The sequence below is a fragment of the Benincasa hispida genome, chromosome 1, assembly GCF_027475165.1.
Source record: "Benincasa hispida cultivar pf3 chromosome 1, pf3_genome.v1.1, whole genome shotgun sequence".
NCBI classification, from domain to species: domain Eukaryota; kingdom Viridiplantae; phylum Streptophyta; class Magnoliopsida; order Cucurbitales; family Cucurbitaceae; genus Benincasa; species Benincasa hispida.
Window position 1 is genome coordinate 82,874,291 of NC_143478.1, and position 21,634 is coordinate 82,895,924.

The following is a 21,634-nucleotide window of genomic DNA, read 5'->3' on the forward strand; positions in this document are numbered from 1 at the left end:
TTGATTTTTATGTTTTTGAAAATCCCCTTTCAATAAAAGATATTTAGTTTGCATAAAATTCTAAATTTTGATGATTGAAATCTTCTCTCTCTTTTTTTTTTACACTTTTATTTTGAAGAAAAAAATAAAATTAAGTATTTAAAATTTCCAATCTCATATTTACTTCCATTTTGAATGAGTTTTAATTATAGAGGATAATTATAATGAGTAGTATTTTTAGGATAATTAAATAAGGATATAACATCATTTAAAACCATTTGCAAAGGTAACAAATTTTCATTAATACGCTGATTCATTTAATATTTATTCTTAAAATAGCCTCAAATCACGATTTTCTCTTCTTCTCCAATTTTATCAATTTGTTTCACTAGTTTCCTCTTCTTGCAGGTGTATTTCCTTTCGAGTTTATTCCCTTGTTCTCCTAGTTTTCTTCATGGTCAATTAGATTTTCTTCATCATAGATCTGATCGTTCTTTTTCATCGCGTATTATTCTACTTTTCTCTTTTTGGGTTCGTCTAAAATTTCTCAAATTCTTCTTCAAATGTTCTCTCAGTTCTGTGTGCGATTCTTGCTTTTGGTTTTGCTGGATATGTTTGTGGATTTGTTGGTATGGTAAGATTTCATCACAATTTTTGGATTTCATGCATTCGATTCTTCCTCCCCAATTTTGAGCTCGAGTTTTTGTGTGTGATTCCTCGTCTTAGTTTTACAATTGACTTTATCCTTGTTTTTGAAATTTGATTTAATTTGTGATTTTATAGGCACATTGTTGTTTAATTGAAATGTGTTCATTTTATTAGTTAATTTGATGATTTCTATAAGATTCATCTACTATGATTTATGATTTTTTCTTTGAGCTGTATAACTTTATTCATTGTGTTTTTAGGTTTTGAGGGTTCAGTCTTTTTTTTTTCTTTAAAAATAGTGATGGACTTTTCAAAACTTTAGACTCGTATCTTAGTCTATCAATAATATTAGTCTGTCATTGATGGATCTTATATTCTATTTTTTTTATACATAATTAAAGGATATTGGTCTATTATTTTTCGTTTTGATGTGTCATTTGCTTTACATTGCTGCAATTTTTGGCCTATGAATCAATGCAATGCACTTTTGAATTATATCGATATATCGGCGATAGATTAATGTCAACATCTTTCATTATATTGATAATCATTATTTGGATATGCTCTTATCATTGATAGACTCATATTAGTATCATTGTGTGAAATATTACTAATTTTTTTTCTTTTATTTAGAATGTGAAATCATACGAAGAAGGAATTTGCGAGAGAGGTGGAGCATAGCTCTAATCACTAGAAGACTCGGTGACCTTGAAAATCATTGGCACCATCTACGTTGTGGTTGAGAAGTGGCATCAGATTGGATGGATAAATTGTGTACAAGAATTCAATTGGAATATATGTTATAGTCATGCATGTAATAAAAAATATTAAGTCCATTTTACTTCATTTCTAGTTTACCGATTCTTCATTTTTTTTGTATGATTAAAAACATAATACATTTTTTATTAAACAATTTTTGTTTAGTGAAAATCGAAATCCTTCACCAACCATTCAAAGAAGTGAGTCTTCGTGGATATGTTATTATGTCTGACAAATTTCAATCAAAACTAATAGTCTATCTCTTATATTAATGAAATGAGTTTATCACTGGTCATGTCCCTGTAAAGTCTATTAGTGATATAAAATGATATGGTCTATCATGATAGGCTTCAGCACCCATGGTTAGTCCTTAGAATTTTTTTTCAATAGAAACGCAAAAGGACATAAATTGCAATGATTCAACTTGTGATCCAACATTTTTCTATATTAATATAGCATAATCAAATACATATGAAAGTAATGTTACTATAAAGTATATCCCTGATCTTTTCAATCGTTGATACTACAATATCCACAAAATTAAGGTTCTACAGTATCCACAAAACTAAAGTACTGCAATATCCACAAAACTAAGGTACTACATCATTACATCTTGGAGATTTTTAAGTCAAAACTAGGAGAACAATCCTTGACTCTAGAAAAATGTCTTATTTATTTTGGAGAAGTTTTTTTGTGGTCTTCTACATTCTTGTGGTCTCTTGCATTCTTCCGATCTCTTACTTGACGATTCTTCAAGTTGCTTTTCATAATTACCATCACTTATCCATTTGTTAAAATAGTAATAGATACTTTAATACTTTAAGTTTATCAATGATAGAGCTTATAGATGATAGAAACCTATCACCAATAAACTCGAATCAACAACATATTTGAAATCTAAAAGCATACTAGCAATAGTCTACAACAAAACTACAACGAAACTACACTTTTTCTTACTTTTCAAGAAAAATAAATTTAACATGTTTTAGGTCTATCAGCGATAGAAACTTATCACTAATAGACTGTAGTCAGCACCACATTTGAAGTTTAAAGCACACTAGCAATAGTTCATCAACTAAACAAAACAACAACAACAAAATTATAGTTTTACTTTCCTTTCATGAAAATAAATTCACCTACTTTAACCAATAATCGATCACGGATGGACTCTAACCAATAACACCAAAAAAAAAAAAAAAAAAAAAAATAGTAAAGAAACTATACATTTACTTACTTCTCATGAAAATAAATTCAACATCCTACGTTTTCAACATCCTTCAAGTCTATTAGTGATAGAAATCTTTTACTGACAAGACTTTAATCAACAACATCGAAAGAACAATAATGAAATTATATTATTTATTTACTTTCCATAAAAAAAACATTCTTCAAATCTATGAGTAATAGAAGCCTATCAATAATAGACTTCAATCAACAATATCGAAAATGAAAAAGACGAAATAAAACTATATCTTTACTTTTCATGAAAATAAATTCAACGTTTTAAAGTTTGGAAGGAAATTCAACATCAGAATCTCACAAATGGAATGCAATTCTGCTTCTCCAGTTAAAATCAAACACACTATTAATTAACTAAATCTTAAATTTCAGCAAGAACCAGAAAAGATTTCATGGGTGAAATTTATATAGGACCATATATTCATTGATTTATACATAAGGAGAGTAATTTATAGAGAATAGAGTAAACAAAAATCTAAAATAGAGAAACCAAAACAGAACCCTATTTTGATCTGTTAGATGATTAAAAGAAGAAGAAGAAATCTACCTTTGCGATGATTCAAATTCATTAACCCCAAGCATCCCAAATTTTCTCACCTACAAAACTCACGAACCTTCTCACCGATCCTCTTTCTTCTCATTCTTCTCCTTCAAAATTATAGAGATGACAAAGAATATTCATAATCACAGAAATCGGTTCCGTAAGACACCACTGTCGAAATGCAAACTAAAAAAAGGGTACCAACTATGCTCATCTGAAGTTCCAATTAACTCTAAAAAGAAAAGATAAATTGATGGAAAGATGATGAAACATTAGGCCCTTTTAGTCGATGAAACTGGAAGAAATGGGTTAGGCTTTTTCAGAAGAAAGGGAAGAATTTCGATAATGAAAATGATATTTGTAATCCATAGTAGAATAAAAGATAAAATCTCAAAATATATTATATCTTTAAAATATTTGTAAATATGGATGAGTTAATTACTCAATCTTTGAATTTTTTTTTAATTTCCAATTCCATATGCAAGACTTGAAACTACTCAATTCATAAATAACTTAACACCAACAAGCTCATCATTAAGTTTGATTATTATAACAAATAATAAATATAAATAGCAAATGAAAGTCTATCAGTGATAGCCACTAATATTTTCTATCATTGATAGCTTAATCTTCAATTATATTTTAGAAGTTAATAGCCACTTATAGAAATCTATCATTGATAGCCAACTTAGTGAATTTAATTAATAAAGTTGAATCTCGAACTAAAATGTAAGTGAAATGTCTAGAAGTTATCATGATAGAATATTACTAATGATAGAAGCTAATACTAATAGCATGTTATCGATGATAGAAGCTATCCGATAGCACGTTATCGATGATAGAAGCTACCACTAATAGTACGTTATCGGTGATAGAAAACTATCATTGATAGCATGACATCAGTGAGATCATTAATAATATCTTATTAGTGATGTTATCAGTGAAAGAAGCTATCACTGATCACTATAATATTGAATCTCATGAATTTTAGAAATGGAAAACTAAAAAGAAAATTGTTACCAAATTTTAGTGAATATCATAATCTCAAGTGAAGTCCATTAGTCAAAAGGTGATTACATCATCTCCAATAAAAACTTAACCTAACATTATCTTTTTAGGTCATTGCCCTATTATAGTTGGACAAAGGTGCATGGCAGAAAATGCTTAGAGAATTAATTAAATGAGGTGAAAAAATGAAAAAGAACTTTCTAGGTTTCAATTTTGTGGTTGTTCTGTTAGTGGTAGGGGCTGCCCATGAGAAATAAAGCTATTCTCTCTTCTTATATTGACAGAATCAAACAAGAAAATATTCTTTGGCCATTTTAATTTTTTTTTTTAAAAAAAATCTCATTATTTGTTGTTTTCTTTGATTGAAAAACCAATGAAATGAAGATGATGAAAGAGGTTGGGTGTAAGTTTAGGCGGTATGAGAAAAAAAGAATGAGCCAAAATAATAATAATAACTTAATTCGTACCATTGTTAAAAATAAAAATTAACTATATAACATCATTTAAAAAAAATTATAAATATAGCCAAGTCTATTAGTGATAGGCTTCTATTGTTGATAGATTCTTACCAGTGATATGGTCTATCACTCCTACCAATAATATGACCTATCACTAATAGACTATTTAGATTTGATCATATTTACAATTTTTTTTACATTATGTTATATCTGTTAATACTTTGGATCTAATGTATATATTTGCAAGGATATTTATAATACATAGTAGAATGAGAGAAAAAATCTAAAAATATATTACATCGTTAAAATATTTGCAAATATGGATGAGTTGACTAGTCAATCTTTGATTTTTTTGTTTAATTTCTAATTTCGCCCTCCTTTATCTTATTTTATTATATACTTTTTTTAGTCTTTTTATTTTCTTTCTCTTTTTCGATTTTTGCTTCTTCCCTCTTTTTTTTTTTTTTAATTTTATTTTCTTTCTCAGTTTTTGCTTCTTTTTTCTTTTTTTTAAAAAAAATTTATTCTTTCTGATTTTTGCTTCTTTTTATTTTTATTTTCTTTCATTTCCTTCTTTTTTTATTTTTTTTTCTTTCCTATATTTGAATTTTCTTTCATTTCTTTCCTTTTCCTTTCTTTTTCCTTTTTTTAATTTTCTTTTCTTTCTTTGGTTTTGCTTATTCTTTTATTCTTTTTATTTTCTTTCTTCCATTCTTACTTGCTTATTTATTTATTTTTATTTTCTTCACTTTCTCCGATTTTTGTTTCTTTCCTTATCTTTTTTTATTATTTTATTTTATTTTCTTTCTCCGATTTTTTGCTTCTTCCCTTCTTTTTTCTTTTTCTTTTTTTAGTTTTTCTTTCATTTTTTCCATTTTTGCTTCTTTTTTTTTCTATTTAATTTTCTTTCATTTTTTCATTTTTTGCTTCTTCTCTTTCTCTTATTTTTAAAATTTTTCTTTGCTTTATTTGAATTTTTTCTTCATCATTTTTTTTTCACAAGAATTATGAGGCTGAGTTCCATATGTAGGATTTGGAAGTACTCAATTCATATTTTATTTTATTTTCTTTGTCCAAATTTTTGCTTCTTCCCTTCCTTTTTCTTTTTTTTTTTTTTTAGTTTTTCTTTCATTTTTCGGTTTTTGCTTCTTTCTTTTTCTATTTAATTTTCTTTTATTTTTTCAGTTTTTACTTCTTCTCTTTCTCTTAATTTTAAAATTTTTCTTTGCTTTATTTGAATCTTTTCTTCATCCCTTCTTTATTCACGAGAATTATGAGGTTGAGTTCCATACGCAGGACTTGGAAGTACTCAATTCATAAGTGACTTAACACCAACAAGCCAATCATCAAGTTTGATTTTATAACAAATAATAAATATAAATAACAAATGAAAGTCTATCGGCAATAGCCACTAATATTTTCTATCATTGATAGCTTGATCTTTGATTATATTTTCGTAGTTAATAACCACTTATAGAAATCTATCATTTATAGTTGACTTAATGAATTTAATTAATAAAATTGAATTTCAAACTAAAATGTAAGTTGAATGCCTAAAAGTTATCACTAATAGCATGTTTATCAGTGATAGAAGCTATTATCGAAAAGAAAAGGACTTATAAATGTTTGAGAAGGACAAGAAAGTGGCAAAAAGGTGTCTAGTGGCTATGATTGATAGAAGCTACTATTGATAGCATGTTACCAGTGATAGAAGCTAATACTAATAGCATGTTATCGATGATAGAAGCTATCTGGTAACACGTTATCGGTGATAGAAGCTACCAATAATAGTACGTTATCGATGATAGAGAACTATCACTGATAGTATGATATCAATGAGATTATTGGTAGCATCTTATTCGTGATGTTATCAGTGAAAGAAGCTACCACTGATAACCACAATATGAGTGATGTTAGTGATATCGGTGATAAAACTTAGGTGATATCTATATATTGAGTTTCTTTCAAAGGTGATAACCAGTTATAGAAGTCTATCATTGATAGCCTTAAGTGTTAATATTTCAAAGTTGATTTTAATTGATGAAAGTCTATTAGTGATAATGACTGATAGTTGCTATCAGTGATAGCCATGATAAAAAATTATTAGTGATAACTAATATGGTAATCAAAGTTATTGGTCTTCTTTCAAAGTTGATCACTATTTATAAATCTATCATTGATAGCCACTGATAGCCTTAAGTAGTAATATTTCGATGTTGATTCCAATTGATGAAAGTGAATCAATGATAGCTACTAATAATTGATAGCAAATTAAAAGCTAATATTTCAAGATTGTATTAATTTTTCTCAAATTGAAAACTATCACAGATAGCAACTATCATCGATAACAATTGATAGAAGCTATCAGGGATAGTAGCTGATAGCACCTATCAGTGGTTATCACTGATAGCTTTTACTAATGGTTATCACTGATAGCTTCTACCAATGATAGCTTTTAATTTGAGAAAATTGAGAAAAATCGAACAAATTGGTGACTAGACTTGAGTTTTTTAGTTTTTTTTACCATTTTTGATCTATATATGCAATTATTTTATCCTTGTACTACATATTCGATTATTTTGGACTTGAATTCTATTTATGCAACTCGCCATGCCTAGCCACCATTTTATGCAACTAGCCCTTCCTGATTTTGTTCGCTTCTTCCCAGTTTTCTCAAATTAAAAGCTATCACTGATAACAGCTATCAGTGATAACCACTGATAGTTGCTATCAGTGGCTATAGTTGATAGCTTCTATCAATTGCTATCGATGATAGTTGCTATCAGTGATAACTTTCAATTTGAGAAAAATTAATACAATCTTGAAATATTAGCTTTTAATTTGCTATCAATTATTAGTAGCTATCATTGATTCACTTTCATCAATTGGAATCAACGTTGAAATATTACTACTTAAGGTTATTAGAGGCTATCAATGATAGATTTATAAATAGTGATCAACTTCGAAAGAAGACCATCAACTTTGATTACCATAATAGTTATCACTAATAATCTTTTAACATGACTATCACTGATAGCAGCTATCAGTCGTTATCACTGATAGACTTTCATCAATTAGAATCAACATTGAAATATTAACACTTAAGGCTATCAAGGATAGACTTCTATAATTGGTTATCACCTTTGAAAGAAACTCGATATATAGATATCACCTAAGTTTTATCACCGATATCACTAACATCACTCATATTATGGTTATCAGTGATAACTTCTTTCACTGATAATATCACTAATAAGATGCTATCAATGATCTCACTGATATCATGTTATCAATGATAGTTTTCTATCACCGATAACATGCTATCAGTGGTAGCTTCTATCACCGATAACGTGCTTCGAATAGCTTCTATCATCGATAACATGCTATTAGTATTAGCTTCTATCACTGATAAACATGCTATCATGATAACTTCTAAGCATTCCACTTACATTTTAGTTTAAGATTCAACTTTATTAATTAAATTAACTAAGTTGTCTATCAATGATAGATTTTTATAAGTGGCTATTAACTACGAAAATATAATCGAAGATTAAGCTATCAATGATAGAAAATATTAGTATATCACTGATAGACTTTCATTTGCTATTTATATTTATTATTTGTTATAACAATCAAACTTGATGATTGGCTTGTTGGTGTTAAGTCACTTATGAATTGAGTACTTTCAAGTCTTGCTTATGGAACTCGACCTCATAATTCTTGTGAAAAAAAAAAGAAGAAGAAAAAATCTAAATAAAGGAAAGAAAAAATTTAAAAATAAGAGAAAGAGAAGAAGCAAAAACTGGAAAAAAAGAAAGAAAGAAAATTAAATAGAAAAAAGGAAGCAAAAGCTGGACAAATGAAAGAAAAAATAAAAAAAGAAAAAGAAAGGGAAGAAGCAAAAAATCGGAGAATGAAAAGAAAATAAAATAATAAAAAAAGATAAGAGAAAAAGCAAAAATCGGAGAAAGGGAAGAAAAAAAAAGGAATAAGCAAGAACTGAATAAAGAAAATAAAAAAAAAATAAAAGGAATAAGCAAAAACCGAAGAAAGAAAATAAAATTAAAAAAAGAAAAAATAGAAATGAAAGAAAATAAAAAATAAAGAAAATAAGCAAAAATTGGATAAAAGAAAGAATAAAATTTAAAAAAAAAAAAAAAAAGAGAAGAAGCAAAAACTGAGAAAGAAAATAAAATGAAAATGAAGGAAATGAAAGAAAATAAAAAAAATAAAGGAATTAAGAGAAGAAGCAAAAATTGAGAAAGAAAATAAAATAAAAAAAAGAAGGAAACGAAAGAAAATAAAAAATAAAGGAATTAAGAGAAGAAGCAAAAATTGAGAAAGAAAATAAAATGAAAAAGTGAAAAAAATGAGGAAAGAAGCAAAAATCGAAGAAAATAAAGAAAATAAAAAGACTAAAAAAAGTGTACAATAAAATAAGACAAAAGAGGACGAAATTGAAAATGAAAAAAAATACAATCAAAGATTGAATAGTCAACTCATCCATAATTGTAAATATTTTAAAGATGTAATATATTTTTAGATTTTTTCTTTTATTTCTTTTCTATATATGCAATTAATTTGGGCTAAAGTCATGTTTACAAACAGCCCAATTATATATATATAATCCCTCTCTATTGGTGAACTAAAAGCCCAACCCACTAAGCATTTTGAACCCAAATCAATAAGGTTGTTAGGAACATCGATATTTGAAACCATTTCCCAAATATAAGGATGATCTACCAATCAAGTATTTATTCCTTTGGATTTTTATTATTTCCTTATTCCAAACAAAATAAATGTTTTTTTTCCCTCTTTTTTAATTTAAAGTCTTCAACGAGACAAGAAACATGCTATCGATAAAGATACCATAGATTCATTTTTTTTATCCTCGACCAAGTATTACTTAACTTTGAAAGATTGTATTAATTAGAACTCCAAAATTATAATTGTACTGAACGCAAATTCCAAACTTCAATTTAAACTCTTTAAAATTATCTCATAATTCTTCTTAAATATGTAAAGAGAAATAGAAGTAAAAAAGGAGAAAAACACACACACACTTATATTTATAGAAAACAAAGCCTTTTCTTCACAATACATTACGTAATAAATGATCAGTGATAGATTTCTATTGTTGATAGATTCTTACCAGTGATATGATCTATCACTCCTACCAATAATATGACTTATCACTAATAGACATTTGACCATATTTGCAATTTTTTTTTTACATTATGTTATATTTGTTAATACTTTGGATCTAATGTATATATTTGTAAGGATATTTATAATACATAGTAGAATGAGAGAAAAAATCTAAAAATATATTACATCATTAAAATATTTGCAAATATGGATAAGTTGACTAGTCAATCTTTGATTTTTTTTTTTAATTTCTAATTTCGCCCTCCTTTATCTTATCTTATTGTATACTTTTTTTTAGTCTTTTTATTTTCTTTCTCTTTTTTCGATTTTTGCTTCTTCCCTCTTTTTTTTTATTTTATTTTCTTTCTCAGTTTTTGCTTTTTTTTTTTAAAAAAAAAAAGATTTATTCTTTCCGATTTTTGCTTCTTTTTATTTTTTATTTTCTTTAATTTCCTTCTTTTTTTCTTTCCTTTATTTGAATTTTCTTTCATTTCTTTCCTTTTCCTTTCTTTTTCCTTTTTTTTTTTTAATTTTCTTTTCTTTCTTCGGTTTTTGCTTATTCCTTTTTTAATTATTTTTATTTTCTTTCTTCCATTCTTACTTACTTATTTACTCATTTTTATTTTCTTCACTTTCTCCGATTTTTGTTTCTTCCCTTATCTTTTATTATTATTTTATTTTATTTTCTTTCTCTGATTTTTTGCTTATTCCCTTACTTTTTCTTTTTCTTTTTTTAGGTTTTCTTTCATTTTTTCCATTGTTGCTTTTTTTTTTCTATTTAATTTTCTTTCATTTTTTCAGTTTTTGCTTCTTCTCTTTCTCTTATTTTTTAAATTTTTCTTTGCTTTATTTGAATTTTTTCTTCATTTTTTTTTTCACAAGAATTATGAGGCTGAGTTCCATATGTAGGACTTGGAAGTACTCGATTCATATTTTATTTTATTTTCTTTGTCCAATTTTTTGCTTCTTCCCTTCCTTTTTCTTTTTCTTTTTAGTTTTTCTTTCATTTTTCGGTTTTTGCTTCTTTTTTTTTTCTATTTAATTTTCTTTCATTTTTTCAGTTTTTACTTCTTCTCTTTCTCTTATTTTTAAAATTTTTCTTTGCTTTATTTGAATTTTTTCTTCATCCCTTCTTTTTTCACAAGAATTATGAGGTTGAGTTCTATACGTAGGACTTGGAAGTACTCAATTCATAAGTGACTTAACACCAACAAGCCAATCATCAAGTTTGATTTTATAACAAATAATAAATATAAATAACAAATGAAAGTCTATCAGGAATAGCCACTAATATTTTCTATCATTGATAGCTTAATCTTTGATTATATTTTCGTAGTTAATAACCACTTATAGAAATCCATCATTTGTAGCTGACTTAATGAATTTAATTAATAAAATTGAATTTCAAACTAAAATGTAAGTTGAATGCCTAAAAGTTATCACTAATAGCATGTTTATCAGTGATAGAAGCTATTATCGAAAAGAAAAGGACTTATAAATGTTTGGGAAGGACAAGAAAGTGGCAAAAAGGTGTCCAGTGGCTATGATTGATAGAAGCTACTATTGATAGCATGTTACCAGTGATAGAAGCTAATACTAATAGCATGTTATCGATGATAGAAGCTACCTGGTAACACGTTATCGGTGATAGAAGCTACCACTAATAGTACATTATCGATGATAGAGAACTATCACTGATAGTATAATATCAGTGAGATTATTGGTAGCATCTTATTTGTGATGTTATCAGTGAAAGAAGCTACCACTGATAACCACAATATGAGTGATGTTAGTGATATCGGTGATAAAACTTAGGTGATATCTATATATTGAGTTTCTTTCAAAGGTGATAACCAGTTATAGAAGTCTATCATTGATAGCCTTAAGTGTTAATATTTCAAGGTTGATTTTAATTGATGAAAGTCTATTAGTGATAACGACTGATAGTTGCTATCAGTGATAGCCATGATAAAAAATTATTAGTGATAACTAATATGGTAATCAAAGTTATTGGTCTTCTTTCAAAGTTGATCACTATTTATAAATCTATCATTGATAGCCACTAATAGCCTTAAGTAGTAATATTTCGACGTTGATTCCAATTGATAAAAGTGAATCAATGATAGCTACTAATAATTGATAGCAAATTAAAAGCTAATATTTCAAGATTGTATTAATTTTTCTCAAATTGAAAACTATCACTGATAGCAACTATCATCGATAACAATTGATAGAAGCTATCAGCGATAGCAACTGATAGCACCTATCAGTGGTTATCACTGATAGCTTTTACTAGTGGTTATCACTGTTAGCTTCTACCAGTGATAGCTTTTAATTTGAGAAAATTGAGAAGAAGCGAACAAAATGGTGGCTAGACGTGAGTTTTTTAGTTTTTTTTTTTTTTACCATTTTTGATCTATATATGCAATTATTTTATCCTTGTACTACATATTCTATTATTTTGGACTTGAATTCTATTTATGCAACTCGCCATGCCTAGCCACCATTTTATGCAACTAGCCCTTCCTGATTTTGTTCGCTTTTTCCCGATTTTCTCAAATTAAAAGCTATCACTGATAACAGCTATCAGTGATAACCACTGATAGTTGCTATCAGTTGCTATAGTTGATAGCTTCTATCAATTTCTATCGATGATAGTTGCTATAGCGATAACTTTCAATTTGAGAAAAATTAATACAATCTTGAAATATTAGCTTTTAATTTGCTATCAATTATTAGTAGCTATCATTGATTCACTTTCATCAATTGGAATCAACGTTGAAATATTACTACTTAAGGTTATTAGAGGCTATCAATGATAGATTTATAAATAGTGATCAACTTCGAAAGAAGACTATCAACTTTGATTACCATAATAGTTATCACTAATAATCTTTTAACATGACTATCACTGATAGCAGCTATCAGTCGTTATCACTGATAGACTTTCATAAATTAGAATCAACATTGAAATATTAACACTTAAGGCTATCAATGATAGACTTCTATAACTGGTTATCACCTTTGAAAGAAACTCGATATATAGATATCACCTAAGTTTTATCACCGATATCACTAACATCACTCATATTGTGGTTATCAGTGATAGCTTCTTTCACTGATAATATCACTAATAAGATGCTATCAATGATCTCACTGATATCATGTTATCAATGATAGTTTTCTATCAACGATAACGTGCTATCAGTGGTTGCTTCTATCACCGATAACGTGCTATCGAATAGCTTCTATCATCGATAACATGCTATTAGTATTAGCTTTTATCACTGATAAACATGCTATCATGATAACTATCATGATAACTTCTAGGCATTCCACTTACATTTTAGTTCAAGATTCAACTTTATTAATTAAATTAACTAAGTTGTCTATCAATGATAGATTTTTATAAGTGGCTATTAACTACGAAAATATAATCGAAGATTAAGCTATCAATGATAGAATATATTAGTGGCTATTTCTGATAGACTTTCATTTGTTATTTATATTTATTATTTGTTATAACAATCAAACTTAATGATTGGCTTGTTGGTGTTAAGTCACTTATGAATTGAGTACTTTCAAGTCTTGCGTATGGAACTCGGCCTCATAATTCTTGTGAAAAAAAAAAGGAAGAAGAAAAAATCTAAATAAAGGAAAGAAAAAATTTAAATATAAGAGAAAGAGAAGAAGCAAAAACTGGAAAAAAGAAAGAAAGAAAATTAAATAGAAAAAGGAAGCAAAAACTGGACAAATGAAAGAAAAACTAAAAAAAAGAAAAAGAAAGGGAAGAAGCAAAAAAAAGGAGAATGAAAAGAAAATAAAATAATAAAAAAAGATAAGGGAAAAAGCAAAAATCGGAGAAGGGAAGAAAAAAAAAATAAAAAAAAGGAATAAGCAAGAACTGAATAAAGAAAATAAAAATAAAAATAAAATGAATAAGCAAAAACCAAAGAAAGAAAATAAAATTAAAAGAAGAAAAAAAAGAAATGAAAGAAAATAAAAAATAAAGAAAAGAAGCAAAAATTGGATAAAAGAAAGAATAAAATTAAAAAAAAAAGAGAAGAAGCAAAAACTGAGAAAGAAAATAAAATGAAAAAGAGAAAATGAAAGAAAATAAAAAATAAAGGAATTAAGAGAAGAAGAAAAAATTGAGAAAGAAAATAAAAAATAAAGGAATTAAGAGAAGAAGCAAAAATTGAGAAAGAAAATAAAATGAAAAAGTGAAAAAAATGAGGAAAGAAGCAAAAATCGAAGAAAATAAAGAAAATAAAAAGACTAAAAAAAAGTGTACAACAAGATAAAATAAGGGAGGACGAAATTGAAAATAAAAAAAAATTCAATCAAAGATTGAATAGTAATTCATTCATTTGTAAATATTTTAAAGATGTAATATATTTTTAGATTTTTTCTTTTATTCCTTTTCTATATATGCAATTAATTTGGGCTAAAGTCATGTTTACAAGCAGCCCAATTATATATATAAAATCCCTCTCTATTGGTGAACTAAAAGCCCAACCCATTAAGCATTTTGAACCCAAATTAATAAGGTTGTTAGGAACATCGCTATTTGAAACCATTTCTCAAATATAAGGATGATCTACCAATCAAGTATTTATTCCTTTGGATTTTTATTATTTCCTTATTCCAAACAAAATAAATGTTTTTTCCCTCTTTTTTAATTTAGTGTCTTCAATGAGACAAGAAACATGCTATCGATAAAGATACCATAAATTCATTTTTTTTATCCTCGACCAAGTATTACTTTAACTTTGAAAGATTGTATTAATTAGAACTCCAAAATTATAATTGTACTGAACGCAAATTCCAAACTTCAATTTAAACTCTTTAAAATTATCTCATAATTCTTCTTAAATATGTAAAGAGAAATAGAAGTAAAAAAGGAGAAAAAAAAACACACACACACTTATATTTATAGAAAACAAAGTCTTTTCTTCACAATACATTACGTAATAAATGAGAGAAAGAGATCTCAAACCTTTCGAGACCCAATTTCAAATGTGGTGTATATCAGTAAACAATAATATATAATTTAAAAGATTACAATAAAACAATAAGCAAGAAAGATGTGTATTGTGTAATTAATTATCATAGGCATAAATAATAAAACGAATCAATCTTAATCTAAAGCTTAAGGACAATAGTTATTCAAATATCGGTAGGATAACTCATGATTTTTTTAGTTTCACCCAAAAGATCTCATATTATTAAAAATAGTTGTCCTTACTTATTCTCCATAGATCTACTTCCTATCTAACAAAATGTGAAATTTTGATTGGACTCCAATAATCCTCCCCTCAAACAAAGGACCACCAAAGCCTTCTTTCAAATAGTTATCCACCCGTATTTATTCTCGAACAATCACTTTTAATTAGGTCAACTCCTCTTCACTGGATTAGTCTATTCCTAGTTTGATTAGCTCAATCATGAATCACAATGACTAAGTCATTGAGACACACTGAAACGACTAAGTGTATGTTTGGTTTAACTATCCAAGTATTTAGTTTTCAAAATAAGCCATTTAAAAAAATTAAATTGTTTGACAACCCTTTAAAATAGCTTTTGAAGCGTTTTCATAGTATATTTTAAACAATTTTTATCAAAAGAGTTTAAAAAATAATGACTTTGACTTTTTTCTAATCAATCCAAACAGGCTCCAAGTGGAAAGGGCACGACTTTGATACATACCATTTGTCAGAGAGGATAACCATTCACATGTTTTCACAATAGATATTATCTACATTGTGCATAAACTATCATGACTTTACTTTTGGTTTTCATCCAAAATGTCTCACACCATTGAAGACAATTGTCCAACTTTGGTGGCATTTCTAACATTTTTAATAAATTGAGACTTGGACTCTAATAAATAACCTAACACCAAAATGAACATAGTTCTACTTGCATGAAAATTTATACTATTGACCTTGAAGTTAGAGATTTGATTCTCTCACCAGAAAGAAGAAGAAGAAAGACACTTAACTAAGAAAAAAAAAATGCATTATATTTGAATTCCATCCAAAATTCAATTTTGGATTCAATCTTCCCTTCCATATATCATTATATTTAAATTTGATTTCAAACTTCTCAAAGATATATAATTACTTAATCAAATCCACGAAAGCAACCACAGCTTATTAGTAGTTGACATTATAGAGGTTCATATTTTAATACCCCACTTATTGTGTTAAGAAAAGAAAAGAAAAGAAAAGAAAAGAAAACTCCCCTATTTTGAAAATCCAATTACAAACAATAACTAATAACAATTTAAACATTTGAACCCAAAAGGATTATCATTATTGGAATATTTCACTAGGAAACCTTAAAAAGTTTTTAATGTTTTTTGCATTAACACAGTGTATACAGTTGCACCATGATAAATGATCTAGAGAGTATGAGAAGCAAAGCAAAGCAAAGCAAATAGAAACTTAGGTTATGTAGGCTAAAATCTAGCCATGGAAGGCTGGAATCTGAAGTTGCTTGGAAGGATCTGGCAATGGAGCATTGTACCTACTAAATAGTTTGTAAGAAGATGAAATGGAAATGAAAGCATAGAAAGCAACCACAACAAATGTGATGACAACCGAAGCTGTAGCTTTGCTGCAGAATTTCCCAAATGTCCCACAGGCTGCACTCCAAGTTATTTCAGTGTCTCCATTGTAGGCCAGGTACAACACCTCCGTCGACACCGTCCCCGCCGCTAGGGTTAGGTACGTCAACAGCTAACGAGATACGACGTAATCAAACAAAACTCTACTCGTTTAGAGATTTTGTTATATTTGAGCTATTTAATAGACATACAATAACCCTAATGTGTTGTTATAAATTTAAGGTTAAAAAATACTTTTCTTCCTTAAACTTTTATCCAAGTAACGATTTAGTCCCTATACTTTCAATTTAGTTTCTGAACTTTAGTATGTAATAATTTAGTTCTTGTACTTTGAAATTCATAATAATTTAGTCCCTAATATAAATAAATATATCAATATTAGATGTCAATTTTTATTATTTTATGATGTAGACTTTGTATTTTGTAAAAATATTTAATCTTTAATTGGTTTATCGGTTTATTTATGCAAGAAATCTCATTAAATCTTAACACTAATTTCTATAATAAGGACTAAATTGTTACAAACTTTAAACTACAAGAGCTAAATTGTTACATACTAAGTTCATGAACTAAATCGTTACAAACCAAAATTCAAGGACTAAATTATTACTTTTATTAAAATTTAGAGATTAAAAATGATTTTTAACCTAAATTTAATCATAACAACAATTTTATAGCCTTCTTTACTTGTGGACTTGAAATTTTATAAATGATCTAAAAACAAGGAAATTCAAATGTACAAGACCTTCTACCCTAATATAAAGTCAAATTACAAATAATCAATTCAAGGTTAAAGTCATTAAATTTAATTTTATATAAAGTCTATCACTTCCAACGCTCTGATACCATATCAATAAAGCTTAAATGGATGGGATAACTTAAATATAATTTACAGATCTCAATTATGAGTTCATCAACTATCATAGTAAAAAATATATTTAAATATTACTATGGTGTTCATACTTGATCATTTTGATTTATTTTTATTTTTGTACTTTTAAAATGTTTTTTTTAACTAGATACTAATGGATGGAGATCAAAAGATACATCTGAACATCTCAATAGGATAATTCAATGAATTAAATTAGTTGATAGTATAAATACCAAAATGAGCCTTTTGAAAACAATGACCAAAATGAACATTTTGTACTTTCAAAATGTTCAATAAAATGTTCACTTGGGTCATTGTACTATCAACTAATTTAATTCATTTTCATCCACAGTATTTTCAAAATGTTCATTTTGATATTAATATACCCAACTTTTGTTCATTTTAGTCTATGTAATTTTAAACAAGAATCATTTTAGTAATGACCAAAATGATAATTAAAATGAACCAAAATTTAAGTATATATACATCAAAATAAACTAAAGGATCAGAAATGTTATTGGGAAGACTACTTAATTAAGGATATTATGTATTTTGTTAGTTTGGTATTGAAGATGATAAAATATCCAACAAAGAAAAGAATGTATTGAAGAAATTTTGAGAGTGTGAAAAGAAATAAAAGGAAAACCTGATCAAGGAAGAAGAGAGTCCAAGCTTTAGAAGTGGTTGAAGGCGGAGACACGGCCGCCACCGCCGCCGACAAAAACGAGTAGCCAGCACATATCCCATTAGCATGCACCAAAAACCTACATTCAATTCATTCCCTCATACATTATAATCCTTTTTTTCTCATTTTTATTTATCCATTTCACTTTTCGGATGTTTTAATTTTTTATTTTAGGCCAATTATTAAAAATTATATATTTGACTTCTTTTTTTCTTTTCTTTTTAATAAGACTTTAATGTTCATACAAGCAGATTTATAAAACACCGAAAACAATAAATTAGTACCCATTTCATAATTATTTGGTTTTTTTTTTAAATATTAAACTTATTTTCTCTCCATTTTTACTATAGTTTTCATTTATCTTTCCTAAATTACTTGAATTTTAAACTTAATTTCAAAAGTAAAAGTAAATTTGTAAAAACTATTTTTTTTTTTAGTTTTTAAGATTTGGCATTTTTAAAATCATGGATGGAAAGTAAATAGTAAAACAAAAATGTATATTTCTAAGCTCAACTTTTAAAAATTAAAACAAAAAAAAGTTATAAAAGGGAGCTATATCTATATGTTTATAAAGACATGCTATTTATTTATTTATCTATTTTAAAAATTAATTAAGCTTACCAACCTACTACAACTACTTTTAAAGATGATTTAAAAAACTAACCTAAATTTTTCATTTAGTTTTTAGTTTTTGTTTTTAAAAATTAAGTTTATAAACCTTACTTCTACTCCTAATCTCTTTTTTTTGTTATATACTTTTTATCAGTTATTTAAAAAACCAAGCCAAATTTTGAAAATTTAAAAAATAATTTTTAAAAACTTTTTTTTTTAAAAAAAAAAATTGATTAAGAATTCAACCATTATACTCACCAAAAAATTTGATTTTTAAAAACAAAAAATAAAGAATAAAATAGTTACCAAACGAGGCAATTCAACTATAACAAATAGTGGTATAGAGTCTTGCATCTTTCTACATCTCTAGAGGATCTCTAGTTTTACTAAGAATCCCTATCGTTGGATCGGATTATAACTAACTTTTGGGGCGCGAAATTGGGGGACCTATACGACATGACCTAGCAATAGAAATATTCTAACACTCCATCTTTGTCATATATTTCAAACTCCATTTTTGGAACGTCCAATGCCAAAATCATTTAATGGGTAAGTCGCCAATCTCTAAAATGGATTCTGTAATGTAATTTATTTACATAATTTTGAAAAAATTGACTTTGTAGTTCATAGGTATTTTTTTACAAAAAAACAAAAACGGTGAAAGCCTTAAAAGAAAAAAAAAAAAAAAGAATTGTGTGGAAACAAGTCATATTTAAAACATCAGAAGAAAACAGAAACCAAAATAATTATCAAAATGAATCATCTTCCTTCCATGGTTGTCTTTACCTTCTAGAGGGTTCTAAAAAATCAATCAAAATTTTGAAAATTGAAAAAAAAAAGTAATTTTTAGTAAGCAAGCAAACCATTTTTATAATTAGAAAACAAATCCAAATTTAAAAAATGAAAAAAATAAAAAATTAGTTATCAAACAAAACAAATCAAATCGTCCAAAACGATTAAACTTTCATATTGAAAAGCCAAAAGAAAAAAAGAAAAAAAGAAAAGAAAATCACACGTATAAAATATACATACTTGAAAGCTCCGAGGTCGGAGTAAGCGACAGAGCCATAGTCGTTGGTCTGAGAGTTCTTGAGCATGACAATAAGCGCAGCGACACAGAGGCCCATCGGCACAAGGCGGAGCAAGGTGTCGACGGTCCGCATGCCGGTGGCGTCGAGGCTGTGATCGGAGGAGGTTAGGGGCGGCGGAGATGTAGTACCATTATTATTGTTGGCGTATTTGTTACTATCCATATGGTAAAAAGAAATTAAAAAAAAAAAAGAAAAAAGAAAAAGGATGGGAAATAGTTTATGAGTATAAGGGTTTTGGAGAGGTTGTGTTTTAAGTGTTTATGTTAATTTGGTTGGTGGAATTATAAGCATTGGTGCTTTAATGGTGGTGGGTGAGGTTGCACAGTGCAATTGAAGGAGCTTAATAAATTAGGTTTGCTGGTGAAGAAGGTGTCCTTTGTATATTATTAATGACTAATTCAATTCAGTCCACACGCATTTCTATGTCATTTTCATCCTCAAACTTTAAGCGTTTGGTTTTATATAGATGATGTGTATGTCAACTCAGGCATCTCTACACGTTTCTACACATTTATAACGGATGAAATAGAAAACTATAAATTTGGCCTTTATGATTTGGAGAAGGTTAACATTTAGTTCTTATAATTTATGATCTATCATTTAATTTTTTTTTCATAAATAAATTCTAGACACTACTTAAGAAGATTTTAATCAAATCATGTATATAAATGGATATGAGGTTTTATCAAACTATAATGATTAAATTTTAATTTTTAAAATATTTTTTTACAACTTACCTTTTTAGTAGTTGATTTACACATCCGCTTGACGTCACTATGCCACATTTATTATTTTTAGAATAGGATCACATTTTAAATTAGATAAAGTTATAAAGTATTTGAATTATGAAGTTTTTATGGATAAAAACCGTCGTAAATATAACAATCAGACTTAAATTAATAGCAAATAGAGCATAATGTAAAATATATATATATATAGAAAAATTTAGATAGTCTACCAGTGATAGACCACATCGTTGATAGAAGTCTATCAATAATAGACCATATCGTTGATAAGAGTCTATCAGCGAAAAATTTCTATCGTTGATAGATTATACACTTAGCTATTATTTCTTAAAATGTTATGTATTATAATTAGTTGTAAATATAGCAATTAGACACAAAATGTTAACATATATAGCACAATAAAAAAAATTTGTAAATATAACAAAATTTAGATATAACGATCAGAGCTATTAGTTATAGACCATATCGCTAATGGAAGTCTATCAGTGAGGTTTTTTTTCTTTTAAAAAAGACGTTGCTATACACTTAATTATTAATCCTAAAAGTACTACCTAATGTAATTACCCTAAAAATAATGGATGAAACATAAGAAAACAAACTATAAGATAATGCTAATGTGAATATAGTATAAATAATAACCATTTTAACTCATTAATAAAGTATAAAATATCTATTTATTAGTTTAATTATTTTTTGAGCTTTTTGCTTCTAGAGCTTTTTAAAAAATACTCATAGCTAGAGATAGATTGTTTAGCAATATTTTTATATCAACATTTTTCATAGACTTGAGAACTCAATATTATCACCGATATTGACATTTTAAACTTTAGATAAGATTATTTAGGCAAGGATGTGTCAAATAGTATTTAGAGCTAGAGACGTTTTGTTAATATTAATATATCCAAGTATAGATTTAACTTCTTAAATTTTAAGTTATACCAATTTGAACTGTGAACTAAGTATTTCTTTCCATTAATTATTAATGGTACATTTTTAAGGTGAGAAAAATTCTCAATTCATAATTATTTAACATAATCGAACTACATTTTAAACCCAATTCAATTATTAAAATTTAAAAACTTCTTATTTGAACAATAATGCACCTACACCTATTTACAAAGATAGACCCATCTCTTACCACAAAAATAACAGTTAGATAAGACTGGTAGGGGTGCTAGCATGTTATCCATTTAAGTATGATAAAGAGGGAAAAAAAAA

At 27.1% G+C, this 21,634-nt stretch overlaps 1 protein-coding gene and 1 long non-coding RNA gene across 2 annotated transcripts; both read right to left on the minus strand.

The window, feature by feature from the left end:
* Positions 1-1,810: 1,810 nt before the first annotated feature.
* LOC150038773 (uncharacterized) lies at positions 1,811-3,522 on the minus strand. The gene is made up of 2 exons (XR_016524959.1): positions 3,173-3,522; positions 1,811-2,165 (listed from the first exon to the last, which is right to left on the minus strand). It is a non-coding gene; the product is annotated as an uncharacterized LOC150038773 (long non-coding RNA).
* Positions 3,523-16,075: 12,553 nt separating this feature from the next.
* Positions 16,076-20,026, minus strand: LOC120070177 (CASP-like protein F16). Its single transcript, XM_039022036.2, has 3 exons — positions 19,612-20,026; positions 17,929-18,046; positions 16,076-16,523 (listed from the first exon to the last, which is right to left on the minus strand). Exons 1-3 carry the CDS (start codon positions 19,830-19,832, stop codon positions 16,251-16,253), a joined length of 612 nt encoding a protein of 203 aa, XP_038877964.1. The 5' UTR covers positions 19,833-20,026; the 3' UTR covers positions 16,076-16,250.
* Positions 20,027-21,634: the final 1,608 nt, after the last annotated feature.

Excerpts from the sequence above, each read along its gene's own strand:
- LOC120070177 (XM_039022036.2), bottom strand. The coding sequence starts at position 19,832 with ATGGATAGTAACAAATACGCCAACAATAATAATGGTACTACATCTCCG. Across the intron at positions 18,047-19,611 it reads TCCGACCTCGGAGCTTTCAA|GTTTTTGGTGCATGCTAATG; the intron begins GTATGTATATTT and ends AATTGAATGTAG. Across the intron at positions 16,524-17,928 it reads CTCTCTTCTTCCTTGATCAG|CTGTTGACGTACCTAACCCT; the intron begins GTTTTCCTTTTA and ends GTATCTCGTTAG.